The sequence below is a fragment of the Fulmarus glacialis genome, unplaced genomic scaffold (genome assembly GCF_000690835.1).
Source record: "Fulmarus glacialis isolate BGI_N327 unplaced genomic scaffold, ASM69083v1 scaffold42524, whole genome shotgun sequence".
NCBI lineage: Eukaryota > Metazoa > Chordata > Aves > Procellariiformes > Procellariidae > Fulmarus > Fulmarus glacialis.
In genome coordinates this window covers 6,122-22,614 of record NW_009210716.1, presented here as the reverse complement: position 1 = coordinate 22,614, position 16,493 = coordinate 6,122, and the positions used below count along the sequence as shown (strand labels likewise).

The 16,493-nt window shown below is 37.8% G+C and overlaps 1 protein-coding gene across 1 annotated transcript in view; it reads right to left on the bottom strand.

Moving 5' to 3' along the window:
* Nucleotides 1-16,493, bottom strand: part of TERT (telomerase reverse transcriptase) — a 34,412-nt gene that overhangs the window by 12,562 nt on the left and 5,357 nt on the right. The window contains exons 4-9 of the mRNA XM_009577261.1: nt 11,926-12,115; nt 8,399-8,581; nt 6,929-7,090; nt 6,450-6,545; nt 4,369-4,454; nt 1,472-1,585 (exon numbers count right to left, since the gene is read on the bottom strand). Coding sequence (XP_009575556.1) covers nt 1,472-1,585; nt 4,369-4,454; nt 6,450-6,545; nt 6,929-7,090; nt 8,399-8,581; nt 11,926-12,115 — 831 coding nt within the window. The remainder of the gene's footprint in view (nt 1-1,471; nt 1,586-4,368; nt 4,455-6,449; nt 6,546-6,928; nt 7,091-8,398; nt 8,582-11,925; nt 12,116-16,493) is intronic.

Below are 16,493 nucleotides of genomic sequence, written 5' to 3'. Positions count from 1 at the left end.
GCGTCCTCACCAGGGCCGAGTACAGGGGCAAAATCAGATCAGTTGCACCTTTGCTTAGCCAAGTCAATAGCCAGGTTATTTTTTTGACTTAAAGGCCAAATGAAACTATCAAAATAATTCAACAGACATCTAAGAAACATTCTAAAATCTGCTTTATATGAAAACAGCTGTTACAGAAAAAAGTGCATTCTTCTGAATCGGTTTTGTAATTTCAGTATGCATAAACAACAACCTTTGAAAGCAAAAGATAGCTGTTTAGATTCATATCATCACAGCATCCTAAAGCCCTTAAAGGCCAAATGAAACTATCAAAATAATTCAACAGACATCTAAGAAACATTCTAAAATCTGCTTTATATGAAAACAGCTGTTACAGAAAAAAGTGCATTCTTCTGAATCGGTTTTGTAATTTCAGTATGCATAAACAACAACCTTTGAAAGCAAAAGATAGCTGTTTAGATTCATATCATCACAGCATCCTAAAGCCTATAAGAAGAACTCTACTACTTGTGTAGGGTAGGGAAACGTTTAAAATTCTGAGACTCGTGAGCCTCCCAAGAAGAGACACCAGACAGATGCACTTATCTGGAGTACCCCTACACACTTCTTAGTTTCTTTTTTCTTTCTTAGGACAGAATTCATAGCAATGGAGGGAGATGTGCGAACACAGACAAGCTTCAGGGGGCTTACCAACGTCTAGCTCTTGCCTAAAGACCCTAATCTGGGATTCAGTTGGGGATCAGTTCATATGGAGGTAAAAGGGATCCTAAAGTTTTTACGGCTAATAAAGAGATAGAGTTTTTTCCAGGCTAGCTTTCTGTCAGGCTCCTAAGAAGCAAGCACGAGCAATGTACAAACACTTAGAAAATGTACCAAGAGCCACATAAGGCTTCAAACAAGAACCAACACGCCTTGTAAAAAATCTGCAATAAAGCTATGACCCTGATAAAATGTTAAGATTTACAGATGGTGAATTGGAAAGACCTCAGGCAGAAGCTTGGAGTATTACAAAGCCTGTAATGAACATTCCATTTTGTTTGAGGACAAAAGACCACAAATGTGGGAATGAGTGTGGGAGAACCATCAACTTCTTACATGTACAAGAAGAGCTTGTCAGACTCTTTAAAGCATCCCTAAATACTGTGCTCTTTGTAAGAACATGTCTGCCACCCACAGACAGCTTCTTTTCAGCACTTTTCTTCCCAATCTTATGACAAACAGGGAAATTCCCCCACAAAACAACCACAGTGACACTGAAGCTGCAGAGATCTTTGTGTGCACCACCCTTCCTAACGGAGAGTTGGAAATCCTTGAAACTCAAAATTAAACTTCAGAGAAAATGTCACACATCTGCTATACTATATATACTATAAACACATACGCTATAATATATATAGTATGTATATACTAGAAACACATATACTATATATCATGCATTACTATAACAGAGCACAGAACAAAGCATCCCTACCCATCCTGCTGTACTCCACAGAGCAATTTGTTTTCCATGTCTCCATAGCATAAGCTGCAAAGTAAGGTTGACAAAATGGAGCCTTGTGGAATTCCACAGCACTGTAAGTAGTACCTAGTAAACAGTAAAGAAAAGAAAAAAAAAGAAAAAAAAAAACCATGCAACAAGAAGATTGCAACAGCCATTAAACGTTGTCTTTTTTTTTTTCAAGTATAACATATATGTTTCCATAAGAAATACGCTACATGCTTGCTAGTTCGCCTTACTTAAATTTGTTTGTTCTTTCCTCTAGGAATCTACATATGGCTCCAGAAGTTTTAAATTAAACAGTGAAAATAAACCAGTAATACACATATTCCTTTCTTATTAACAAACTCCAGTAGACAACTGTCATTAAATGCAAGAAATTTTATAACTGATCTAAAACCACAATGCCTCCTTCCTCTCTCCGCTGCAGAGCCACCCTTCATTTAAGCTTTGTAATTCTTTATGTTACATCTTACATAGCTTCAAAACAAGTGTCCTTGTACAAGAAACAAAGTGCACTGGACAAATCTTTCAAACCATAATTTATTTATTTTTAATTATTATCCAAACAGCTCCTAGCAGGTACCCACTAAAAATCCACAGGCTGAAGCTCATACTCTTCATCTACAACAGGAATTAAATTCAAGTGGATTTTGAGATGGAACGCTTCCAACTTTTCTCAGAAACAGCAGACATCCACATTAAATTCAAATATAAATGTTCACCACTATCAAATCTTGCTAAGTTTTCTGAAAAAAAGCTCTTTCAGCAGCACAAGTCAGAGAAAAAATATTTAACTCTGAAATAATTTAAATCAATAATTTAAATTAAGGTGTTTATTCTTCGTTTATACTTGCACAGCATGATCTGGCCAAGGAAAATATTTTCTTGGGTTTTTGTTGCGAGGGGCGGGGGGAGGGTGTTTTGTTTTGGTTTTTTCCCCCACAAATAAATATCACTTTAATTTTAGGGAAATTTCTGATGGCTTAGCCCAATAGAGCATGTGATCTGGTTTTATTCATCCCAGCTATACTGTAAATCACATTTACTTCCTCATTTAACTGCTGAGGCACGAAGCTATCTTACTTCTAATCAGGAAAAACCACTACATCCTGTGAAATGCTAACCCTTATTATTTGTAATTATACTGAACCTCCCCACCCCCTGCTTGAAAAGTTCACTGAAGTTGCTAGTTGTCATTTTGCAAAGGAGTACATCTTGATGTGTTTCTCATGGCTTCAAAGAATTCATATAGACATAGCCAGGGAGAGGTTCATTAATACTTCCCCTACCTTGTTACTTGTATAAAGCCACTAAGACCACACATAGTAATAGTAATGTATCACATCTAGACATGCTACTGAAGACAGAGTTAGTTCCCCACTACCTTGTGGGTTCTTCTATGCTGGCAGCAACAGAATGAGTATGCCTCACAAAACCCAAGGGAATTATTTCCACAACACTCCTTTGACGTAGTGAGATACTATATTATAATGTCCATTTTATCACTACTACATGAATGGCTTAGCGAAACTGAAGAAAATGAAATTATGCAACTGGACACCACAGCCACATACTACATTCTAACTAGAATGTAGAAAGATTCTAACTACATCTTACCTATGTTTTGAGTCATCTGCAAATTTTCTAGCAGTAAATTTTTCCAGACTTTTGATAAATGTATCAAATGGTATTAAAAGATTCTTTCTAGGTCCCCAGCTCAACAATCAGCATTTTTCTCAAAACATCAAGTGAATATTGACGAACTGTGATGGCTTTTTGAGAACCATCAGTTAAAGAGTTAAATCATTTACTAAATTTATTTGCAGTTTGGGGGGTTTTTTTGAACAAATGAGAATGAGCTACTTAAAAAGGGCAAATTCATTCCAGGACAAACAGTATTTTTTCAGCCAAGCTGTTGACTGAATTTAAATAAGTGTGAAGTTGGCTTTGTCAGGGTGCACTTTCTTTAAAACCATTAAACTTTTATTAAACATACTGACGTCTGTTACTCCTTATTAATGGCATGCCACGACAGCATTCTCATGATCCTGCCAAAGGGAGTGTAAGCATCAATGCTAGAAAAACCTATAAACGCTCTTCTATTTGCCTCCTCGAAAGCTTTCCCCCCCCTACTTCAATCCTGTGAGATTAAATATTCTAAAATAAAGGAATTTTTTCAAGAGCAAGAAGCTATTCATTCTAATATACTTCACTCTGAATTTACAAATAAAGATCATGTAAATACTTGCTTTCTAGACATAGTACACATTTGCCATCTAGAGGCAAAACGTAAATACCAGATCAGTATCCCCGGCAACACAAGAAGAAATCTGCATTACTACCCTCTATAACATCTGATCCCTAATTTTGGAGTTGCCAGTAATTTTAATTCCTATTGTTATTGCCTTTAATTATTATTGCAACTTGCCAAATAGCAAGGCCATGCAGAAAAGGTTTAATCTTGCACTACAGGGAAATGACTAACAAGGCCTTTGCATGATTGCTTGGATGTTACTTTGCTTTTGTTCACCACTATGAATCCCAACATTTTAAAGTATTTTTCTTTTGAACTACACCTGCAGTTTTAAATGAAGGTTACATATTTATAAATAATGTATTCTGTGTATAGTTAACATAATCCAGGTGGGAAAGAGAAATTTTATTCACATATAAATTTGATTCCAAACTCTTCATCTTTTATGGAGCTTAAACTGATAAACAGATTTCAAATCATGAAATAAAAAATCTTTAAAAGACAGCTATCAAAAATCCCCTGAGCCAATTAAAAGTATCGTGCTTAACAGAAAAAAACAACCAACCAAAAAAGCCAAACACACTCTACAAGGAAAAACTAACTTCTTTTTTACCTGCTCCCAATCTCCAGGATGTTGTTATGTATCATTTGAAGAAAAAAAGTAAACAGGCTGGAACTTGTCTCATTAAAAGTTAAGCTCTAGAAAAGGAACAAAACAAAACAAGATTTGTACTTTAGAAATGTACCGAAACTAAAAATATAGCATAAACTTAAAAGATACCCAGAAACCCTTACGAAAAGTTAGATTGTAGTAGTTCAAACCCCTATGGTAAGAAACAAAACACCTAACACCAAGATCTGAATACACACACTAAAAAGCTGCTCACATCCAACAAGTGAATGGTGCAGTTCTTTTTTTGTTTTGCTTTAGGAGAAAATAGTCAAATATAACACCTAAACCCACTTTTTAAAGTGCTGATACATTATACTGGATTATTACAATGTACGAGACCTCGCTCTTTTGGCCACTTTCTATCCTGCAGGACAATTTCTGTAACTGTCATGTTCTTTATGATTCCCCAAGTATAGATACACTCACTTGCCAGTTCTGCTGCAAAACCCATTCTTTGACACATATTACCAATGATTCCACACGTGACTGTCCAGCTTTTTGTGTTAAAAATTGTGTAATAAAAAATTCCTTTACAGCAGTCTAAATCCCTTTAACAATGACTTCATGAGACCTAAAGCAAAATTATTTTCTATTTGCATAGATTAGACATGAGACAAATGCACCCAGCTTTTGATAGAGCCAGGTGAGATCATGGTTATTTATATCGAAAAGCTAATGTGATGCACCTGTGGTACAGACACCCAGGCTGACACGATACTTTTCTCAGAATACTTTTTTTATTTTAAATTAATGACACACACCCAGAGAAATTGTTTTCAAATGTAAAATATTTTGAAATAGAATGCTGCTGTTCATGTAATATCTAGCATAGTTATGTAAATCAGATGTCCACTGGAAAAAAGAACAAAACAAAGCCTACACACACATCATCATAGATTCAGCTAGTTTTCATTTTCATCCATGTACTCATTAGGCTCTCTGCACTTTGCAGGATCCTAGAACCATGCACTACCAACACTGTATATTCTGCTCCTATGTCCATAGATACACAAGATCATTTTACTTGTATGTTAGAAGCATAAATTACCCCATGTCAAATTTTCCACTGGCAAGTTCAGAAAAAAAAATTTTAAAGAGGAAGTAGCCTGTGAGAAAATACCTGTCTGGTCATCTGATGCTCGGGAATCTTGTAGGTTGTTATCATGGAACACCATGATGCCAAGCAATAAAATCAGAAACTGACTGAGCATATCATCTACTTCTATGTCTTTGTCATGCTCCGTGTACAGAAGGAAGTCTTGAGAACAAACATTTGGAATTACTACAGTTCTCAGCAGCACAAGAATTAAAACAACAGAAGGATGCTTGTGTCTTGTAACAAAGCGTCAGTTGGAGTAATTTAAAATACGTATCATTTTTAACTGTACTTTAATTCACTGAAAGTGAGAAATCTGAACAAAAAATACAAGAGTTAATTTTGTTTTGTGCTGCATTTTAACTCTTCTAAAGAAGACTTCATTCTTACCAACCTTGGCAGGTAATCATTAAAATAAGCTTTTTTTTTTTTTAAAAAAGTAATTTTTCTATTCCATACAGTTTGCTATTCCAGACGCCACATCTATTTCCTTAGCTACTTAGCTCAAAATACATTTTGCTCATTCTTACTTCTGTATGTTTTGGACATAGCAAGTGTTTAAGCCCTTCTTTACCAGACAGTTAATTTCTCACTTGAGAACTGTTGCAACAAACAATGGAATTAGGAAAGGAAAAAAGAAAACACTGGTTAAAATGAAAGTTTAAGACAACAATGAGAAAATCTGTGAAAAGTCTACAAGAACATTTTGTCAGATTTCTTGCCTGGTGCACTCCTTCCACTGAACAGAGAGCCTGTTATAAACATCAGAGAAGAGATGACAAAAATCTTTCTATGGAAGGTGCTGGGTAACTAGAAGAGAGGTGGTGTCACCACATACTATGTACATTCAATTAAAAAACTCAATCTTCCTCCAGTTCTTCTGTAGCTTTCTTTTTCAGTTGAAAAGAAGCCTCCTAATATTTACCTGTTCAACTATTACTGCATTTCGCAATGAGGCATTCTCCTGAAGCTGGGACACAAACTGCTTCATGTCTGGCATAAAATCCTTGAAAGTAGAAACCTGTACATTAAGTGTAAAGAAATAAATGACAAAAGCAACAGAAAATTCAGTACCAGACTCTTATTCAGTGAAGGTCAAAGGGCCAGCCTTATTGCATTATTTTAATCCAACAATTCTGCTATTGTTAAAATGAAATATCTCCCTCACATATCTCTATTTCCACAACACATTTATCTTTATTCTTATTAACGTTGAGTAAAAAGTGTAAAAAGCAAATAGTAAAAAGAAGCTTTGCTACCTCTGGAAAACATCCCACACTATTAAAAAGGGTTTATTAAGTAATTGCCTAATTCAAATTGTGACTAAAAAAAGCTATAAACAAAAATATTCCTTGGACCGAAATATATATACAGCAGCAAATAGAAGAAATCAGCAAGCCATACATGTCTCCTGTAGAACTTCCTGGCTTTTCCACTTGTGGTAATCATAATCATGGCATAGCGCCGTATGCAGTAGACAGTTCTTTTCTCAGGGTTTAAGATCCGTGAAATCACTTCCACAAGTTTATTGTGAGGAATAGTATCATAAGCCCTGGACACATCAGCCTGAAATAGAATATCTTCCATTATGTATTCATCAGTATCACTGTAAACACTGTGGTAGTATGAAACAAGTATTGTTGTAGTATGTAAATAAGGCTGAAGGATAAATCACATAGGAGTGAAATTATTGTATTGTTCAGTCCAAATTTGTGACAAAACAAAAACTCATTGCTTATCTGCAAAACCTTTCCTCACTCATCAACGAATTTTCCCTTACAAGAGATAACCAAACCATCAGCTTCAGCACAATTTCTGTTATTAACAGATGATGATACCATATGCAACCTTAAATTTAACACTGAACTTTCAATCACTTAACTAAAGTTTATTGGTGATATTTTTATATGTTTAAATATTTTAAGAAACCTTCCTCTCCATATGATCATGGATGTTGGCATCTTAAGCTTTAGAAAGCTGCAAACCCAGATGTTTTACCCTTCCTAAACCTCATATTGCAATCTTACCTCAGCTTTTACTTGTCAAAGTCAAAATTCAAAACCTTCTGAAGAAGCAACAGTCTTAGGAGAACTACGTCAATGACATGATTCTTTGGCTTGAAAGATAACGAGACAATCACTGAAAGTAATTTCAGGACAGGACGACAACTGACATATGTAAGCACAGGAGAGGAGCCCTGCTATAATATACATAAATCTGTGTAATTTACATACATCTGTATAAATTGTCCCAATTCAAAGCTATGAATTGAGCTCAAACACAAAAGGTTGCCTGCGAGACATATCTAAAAAAAAAAAAGTGTTAACAAGAAGCTCCTTCAAATAGTGGGATACAACAAGCACTCATTTTTTTCAAGTAGGAGAACAAACTTGTTGGAGAGACACTAGAGTTCAAGTGTTCATTTTCAACAGAAAATAATGATACTGAGGTAGAAGAGACTATTTTTAAAAAGATGCTGAATTTATCCAAATGTGCATAGCAAGTTTTTCCTGGTTTTCCTTTGGGAAGATGGCTCTAAAAGCATATGTGAGTTTATATCTTTGTCCCATTTTTATACCCAAGTAAATGTAACTGCAAAAATCCAGTGCATGTGCAGAAGTCAGAGCTGCTACATGACAGAAAGATGGACAGAAAAATATCCAAGTAAAGGAAGCGCTACTGCAGGGACACCCCTCCTCAAAAAGCAACCAACCCACCCCAAAAAACCAACCAGAGTCTGTGTTAGGTATGCACAAAAGTTTATTTTGAAAAACAAATAATTATGCACTCAGATCACAGCTATTACAGCTACAAAAGTATCTGCACAAGCTGACTTTGAAAAGTTAGTTGGAATATGTAATTAAAAAGACATACCTTTACATAGTAGAAATGAGGAATTTCACCATCTGATTCAAGAACCTTTGTAACAAACTTCTTCCATGTCTTGTAGATATCATCTTTCCCAAACACTGAAGAGCCGATAAAACTGGTGTTTATAGTCCGTTCATAATTTAACACACTAAATAGATTTTTTAGTCGAGTGTTGTAGTGATGCATCTAAAGAGACCAAAGAGAATCACCTTAAAATATGTTGAAACATATTAAATTCTGTGCAATACACAGATTTCACATTTAGATGAAATATGAGATTAAATTTATGTATTTACTATATTATTTTGGTCAACTGCAGTTTTCAGAAAGCCTGAATATAGCTGCAGTAACTACTTGGAAGTGACAAAACAGCCTCAGAGATTTTTTTTTTTCGTACATTTAAATCCTATGGAAAATATTTTTTTCTGTACTTGACTCTCAGAAATCAATGTATAATAGTTAAGGAGATAAATAGATGGACTCCAGCAAATAAAACTGCCACCAATTAGAAGGTAACTTCTTAAATATCATTCATTCTCTCTGCTGGAGATTATCACCGCAACAAGAACAGCAAAAAGAACATGTGCCCTGAGACTTTAGGCTAACTCCGGCTGCACCATCAGTTAAGCCTCTGGAGGTACTTTATGCAAGTACATTAGCAAAGATTTAACTCTCAGCTATGGGAATAGTAAAGTACACCAGAGTGACAGTGAGTGAAGTCGTGCAGGTTGATTAGCTCTGTAAACACCTTAAGGAAAATAAGATATTGACAGACCTGGCAACAAAAGAATATTGAAAGGGCAAGTCATACTACTGAAGAAAATAAACAAACTGCACACATAGCATACTTATGAATCAGTTTAGAACTTCAGAGAAATCCTCCAAAATGTATACACAGAACATAAAAGGGTTCTTACTCTCAGTGGTAGTATTGTGATCATGATTTGGATACACTGAAACTACTAATTATGGAAGCATTCCAATTTATCTGAACACATTTATTTTTGCACTGAAAAAAAATCAATTACAGGTTTCAGTGAAAAGCTGGGAAAACTAAAGCACACCAAAAATGTTTAGTGTACTACTGCCACTGCCTCCCCAACAACTTGATCCAACTTCACGATTTTAAATAAGGCAAGTAATCATGTTCATTCATTGGCTGATCTTGCAAAATGTTTTTGACCAGTTTATAAAACAAAGATTTCTGAAAATTAAGACTCTGTTATAAGCCAAGCTCCTAAGAAAAACAGTCAAAAGAGCAGAGATGTAGCTAAAAGGTAAATAGAAGCAGCAAGATCAAAGTAATCATCAGTAGAAAAGTTCCTCCTTTCCTTCTTAATAAGCCTACCCCAGGATGGTTGCTTTTTCACAAAAAGTATACCTTCACCTTTTCACAAAGCTGATGGCCATATGGGTGTTAGCAGGTGAGTCAATAAAAGAAAATTGAGACTGGCTTCAAACCCAGTTTGAACTAGACCTGGGAGACCTGGAGTTGCAGTATTCACAGTAGCTCTTCATTTTCATGTTAGAAGGAATTCCCTCGAGCCTCTTAATTCCCCAGATTTGTTAACATGTTTGCAAAACCTAAAGATCTGCTGGAATCTCTGAAGAATGCAGTAAAAGACTATAAACTCTCAGACAAATCAGATCTTTTAGAACCCTCCTGCCTCCCAGTGCTTTGAGCTTCCCATTAAAAATAAAAAATAATACTGGTTCAAACAAAAAAGGAAGAAGGATATAAAGCAAATACATAAAACCTTTGAAACAAAACAAAATCTACACTGATTTGAGGGTAAATTCACAGAACTGGACTCATTCCACTATGTATTTTGCATCAAAGTCTGATAGTTGCCAAGAATCAGAAGTTGGTTTGCTGGATATTTGGGAGGTTATCTATGGCAATTCATCTGGATACATTCCAATGTTGAGCTACAGAAGCTGGCCAAGACTACTCCTAGAATTCCAAACTGGCTTCCAAATTCCAAAACCTGGAATATTGTCAGACAGAAGGAACTGGAGGATCATCTTCCTTCTACAATTTAAATGCTAGGAGGAAAGTGCAAAGCAGAGACAAGCTGGACATGGTACAGGATGAAAAACCGGAACAGAGTGCAGGATAAAAGGCCATGACAGAAACACACTGAGTATTCATGCAAGTTTTGGAAAAAAAAAGACTACATCTCTTCTGTCAGGTTGGAAGCCCTGAATTCATGAATAAGATCATTGTTTTCTCTGTCTCAGTCTACTATCTGAGAAGAGAGGTAACACAACCACAGTATTCTCTTTCATGGATTTATGAAAATCAATAGCTATGCTTTGTGACTAGTTTAGACAGATGAGGTCTGTCTAACAGCTGAAGACCTTAGCGCCCTCAGATATTTGTCAGCACTCTCCAACAGGAGTCTATTGCTCACACTTTCCAGCAGATACAGATATTGCCTCTCAGCTCCAGGGCAGCCAGGTTAGCTCAAACCACCTGACCAGCTATCATGGTTGACTTGAACCTTCACCTTCTTCAGTACATTCATGCCATCCTTTATGCCAGATCTGTTACAGGAGCAATAGCACCTTTAAAGCACTGCAGCTATTTCCAAATTAACTGTGTGCATACTCTCAAATCTGACAGTCTGATTGTCACAGAAGGACTATGAAGAAGTAACACTTGAGAACAGTTTTTAGTTGATGCCCTGTAAATCTGTTCTGGGATCACATACTGAACAATAAGTACTAAGAAGCCATTGACCTCTCACCCATTTGGGGAACATTTAATCTTGTGCAGTAAATGGGACTCAGCCTTAAGGAAAAACAATTAATGCAGTCATGCAAGACAGTGAAACTGGGTTCCCACTATGTCTTGTGGTTAACTGGCCTGATAAATAGAATATTCTGTGCACTGTGTGTTATGTCTCTGTTCCCACACTGTACTAATCCCCAGCTTCCTTCCTATCTCCTATGCTTGACCCAGCTTCCTCACCCCTCTTAGACCTTCTTCTGTAACACACCCAGTTCACCACTGTTTGGCCCCCTGGCTTGACCTGGCACAACAGCCAACTAGCCGATCAGTGTGCACAATCAGTATTCAGGTAAATCTGGACTAATCCATCCCTCACCCTCTTGGTGTGCCAAACAAATATGACATGTTAGTTCAGAATACTGAGTATCTTTGAGATTTACGTCCTTCTACTCCCATAGATGGCCAATGCCTACCACAACCAGACACAGTTAGCAAGCCTGAGGGAAAGGGATGGAAAGAGAAGAGAAAGAAAACATGATTACCTGGCAGGCCATGCCATTCTGTTCCTTAAGACAGGCTTGCAAACAGAAGTACGTGATTCTGGAATTGGAGGCTAATGGTAATTAAGCACTGCGAAGGGAAAAGCTAAGTTGCAACAGGTAGACCCATTCAGTCATTCTGATTTGAATGTTGCAGTTCACCATGTTAAAACTAGTTTTATATAACATAAAAATCCTCACTCACTTTATTAGCTGCCTGCATCAAACCCACATAAAACAATAAAGACAATAAGAACCTTCTTTTGTCTGCTTTCCCTGCTGAATGCTCGTCCTTCAACAACACCGCTCACTTTTACTATGGGTCTTAACCCATTCGCTTTGGGAATGAACCGGAGCTTTGATGCCATAGGAACATATTTTTTTTGACGGACAGCTTCAATCTCCTCTGAAGATAAAGCACGTAGATGTACTTTGGCAAAATGGTTTCTAAAATACAAATACACATTTAGTTTAAGCAGTAGAAAAGGCAGTAAGTTAAAACATTTAATGTCTTTATGATAACCGAAGCCAAATATTTTTCTAAGAAGATAATTACAAATACTAACCTCTGCAGAAAGTGACATGGAAATTTGAATTTCAGAACAATTTCATGGTATTTTAATGACAATGTAATACAATACTGAGAGACTACACATTTCTGCTTGATGCAAATTAAGATAATTAAATAAATATCTTAAAAATATCTTAACACAAATGAAAATTTAAGCACAGATTAGCTGAATACATTTGAACTTTACAAAATATTTTTTATGCAAGACAACAGGAAGTTGGATATTTCTCATGGTTTCAGAAGCTTGAAAGACATTAACAAAGTTGAATAGAACCTTCTGAAAACTGCGTTAGGAAAGATCCAGGGAAGGACTTGCACACTGTAACGGGCTGTTCTACTCCCAACATTTAGGGGACCTACTACTTATTAAAAGTTATGGTGAACTGAGATACTAGGATATATGTACAACATAAGGGCATTTAGGTATCCAGTAACACAATACAAAAGAACCGATCTGATGAGCAGGTGTCAGCTAAAGTGAACAGCAGAAAATAATGAAGAACAGAAGGCTCAGGTTCTGAGCTCTGTAAGTTCATCTTACTGGGAAATGTGTTCCCCCCTCAGACACCCCCTCAGGATTTACAGTTCAGTGTAGCTTAGTCCAAATCAATACTTTCCCATGCAATGAGGCAGGAAAAGGAGGTGGAGCAAAAGCCTTTACTTTTACTTAAGATGTATTGTTAAAGTGCCCTACCTGCAACATAAAAGACCCGGATCAATCTCCTGCACTGCTTGTATTGTTCAGAAGGACAAAATGTGCCATTCCAAAAAGCCCTACAGCCTAGTGGTTAGGATACTCCCCTGGGAAGTGAAGCGAGACAATTCAAATCCCTGCAGAAGGGAGATGCAAATATAAATTTGCATGCAGATTTTTCTCATCCCACACCAACCAACAGGCTGGTTTAGCAAAAGGAGGCCATACTATCACAAAAGGCAGTGGGTGGTTGGTGGAAACCTGGTAAGCATGCTCTAGGAGACACCTCAGAAGCCAAGCATGCAGGTAAGAGAAGCACACAAATACTTCTCTTCTGTATGCCAACACAACTCCCACACAAGCTAATGATCCAGCTGCTTGGGACTGTTGGCATCTGGGTGATACAGTGCATGACATCTAGAAGGTATAGAGGCATTCAGGGCCGGCAAGTTGAGCTATTACTGAGCAAGTGTTTTGAGGATTTATATTCAAACTTTGGAATTAAATTCCTGGTACAGATGTAGCCCAAAGTAAAGCAGAATGGACAGGAGATCACTTTTCCACAGCTAGAGATCACTACTGTTTATTATGACTTAAATTCTTTCCTGAACCCATAAAACTTCATCATGTACTATAGTATTAGCTAGATCACTAAGACAAAACAAAGAACTCCAGTTCAACAGAAACAACCGAATGATCAAATCTCCATCGCTTTGCAGTTCACATTTAAGACTGAAGGGAAAAAAAAAAAAACAAACCACTGTATTAAAAAAATATGACTTTCTCTGAAAGTGAAGACTAAGGCCAATTACTGGCAGATCTTCATCATTGCTTCCTCTGGCCAGCTGTAGAATTGGATGTCATTTTGCCTGCAGCAACATCCATTGCTTATTTCATGGCCTTTTATAGCTGCACTAATGATTTTGAACATGCACTAATCTAGCGGCCACTGAACCATCCTACTCTCATTTGTACACTCACAGCGCTGTTAACACATTGGAACCTGGAGGAAGTTGAGTGGATGGTCCTGCTGTCTTTTGACATCTCACCACAATCTGATGAGGGGAGATTCAGAACTTCTGCAGCATTTTCAGTCCTCACCAGCCACTGTGTGTGGCAAGGGCGGGGAGGGCACAGTCCTTAGGAAAACAGGTGCTGTCACCATAACATTGGGTACATTATTTTTAAAACATAACTTTGCATTCTGTAAGCCATGTAACTTGAAGCAACTGTATTATGAAATACTGAATTTTTCTTAATAAGCACTGTTTTTAATTTGGGGCATGAAGTTTGGTATAGCTTCAAAAATTAATAGAAAGTTGTCTGTGTGCAAAATGACCAGCACACTCTCACCTCCACCCATAGAGCAAGACAAACATACAGACTCAGGTTCCCTATCAGAACCATGCTCTGTATCCTTGAGTGGGATCTGCACAGGAAGATCTACTCATATGGACAGTCCTTCAGCATTAGGATTTACTCCCTAATGACAATGCAGTGCAAAGGCAAGCTCATGAGTAAAGCCCAGGTCCATTCAGTCGGCCTCTTCCTCCAAAAGGAGGATGCAAAAGAACCGGAAAGGCATCAGTGGCTATGCTTGGCTGTAAACGCCTTCCTGCGAGCCAGCTCAGAGCAATCGCCACGAGCAGCTCCAGCTGAGGAGGAGAAGAACCAAGACAACCACAGAACAGCCGTTAGGGCAATAACTGAGGCCACCAGATATTCTTCCTCCAGGGAAGATGGAAGCAGCTCAACAGCCTTTGGCACTGATTCACCAACAGTGCCTGAAAACGCTGGCTGGTTAAGAGAGTATGGTGCCCGGAGAGCCTCAAAATGGCCGAGGCAGCCCTAAACAGCTGTTTCTCAACATCTCTAAACCCCAATTTCTCTCCTCCCATGTGAAGTAGGCAGCTTGCCACCTGTATGAATGCAGTAAACTGGATTAGTAGGAGACCTCACTGCACACTCAAAAAAGCAATGCTGAAAACCCTAGCCTTGTGAGCGAAGTTCAAGTGCAGCTGCTGGGATCAGACTAAAACTCCATAGAGCTACATATCCTGTAGCCAACAGCAAACATCCTGGCTTTACAGCACGCCGTTGGCAAGCACGCAGCAGTACCTCCTTGGGATGCTTCCCCAGCTTCCAGTAATCTTCAGTTCAGTGACTTCCCAAGACAAAGGTGAGAAGGGACTTCCTGCAGGGTGGGGAAATATGTGGGGAGGAAATCAGAAGAAATGGGACCAGCCCAGATTAGGCTCTTCTGAGTTCAGAGCACCTTGTCCTTTGTCCTAGTTTCAGCTCGGATAGAGTTAATTTTCTTCCTAGTAGCTGGTATAGTGCTGTGTTTTGGATTTAGGATGAGAATAATGTTGATAACACGCTGATGTTTCAGTTGTTGCTGAGCAGGGCTTACTGCTTAAGCAAGGAAAAAAGTCCTTAAAAGTCAAGGACTTTTCAGCTTCTCATACTGCTCTGCCAGCGAGGAGGCTGGAGGTGCACAAGAAGCTGGGAGGGGACACAGCCGGGACAGCTGACCCCAACTGACCAAAGGGATATTCCATACCATACGACGTGGTAGGAGAAAAAAAAAGGGGGGGGGTGGTGGGGGGGTGACGCGGCCGCTGCTCAGGAACTGGCTGGGCATCGGTCAGCGGGTGGTGAGCAATTGCATTGTGCATCACTTATTTTGTATATTCTTCTACCATATTTATTATTTTCCCTTCCTTCTCTGTCCTATTGAATTGTCTTTATCTCAACCCACAAGTTTTACCTTTTTTCCGATTCTCTCCCCCATCCAACTTGAGGGGGAAGTGAGCAAAGAGCTGTGTGGTGTTTAGCTGCCTGCCGGGTTAAACCATAACATCCTTACACGTTGAGTTTTTCTGGGAAACTGGGAATAGGGACAAAAGGGCTAAACCCAAAAAAACTTGTTTTCTTTTAATCACATACCCTACTAAAAAGAGCATTATATCTTATATGTAAAAATTAGTACTTGATGATACTTTATGCCAAAAAGCAGCCTTTGAAGCACATTAAAACTACATAAAACACTAACTGCAACACTAAGGCTGTTTAGACAAACAGTATATGCGGGACTGAGAACTATATTCTACTACTACTATTTAAATTGCATATTCTGGGCAAAACAGGACCAGAACCTATTAAATGCAAACACATATGCAGAAGAGCTGCACTGGAGATACCAATGTTAAGATCAGGGAGCAGCAGGGCAGGAGGGGAAAAAAAATCACACATGTAACATTGTAGACCAACAGACCACTGTGAATGCAAAAGGTCCACCATATAAAACAGCCATTAAAACACCATATAAAACAGCCATTAAAACACAAGACATCAAGTATGCTCATTTTGCACAGTTCCAAAGCTCTCTTGGATATCAATAATTTATAACGAAAAGCCAAAAGATGAGCACTATGGAGATGCATGCACAGCATTATTCATTAAAATCACCTTCAGATTTTTCCTATTTTCTCACTTAATTGCTTAAAATTTGATCTTAAATAATGCCCTAACTTAAATACATACATGTATTTTTAAGA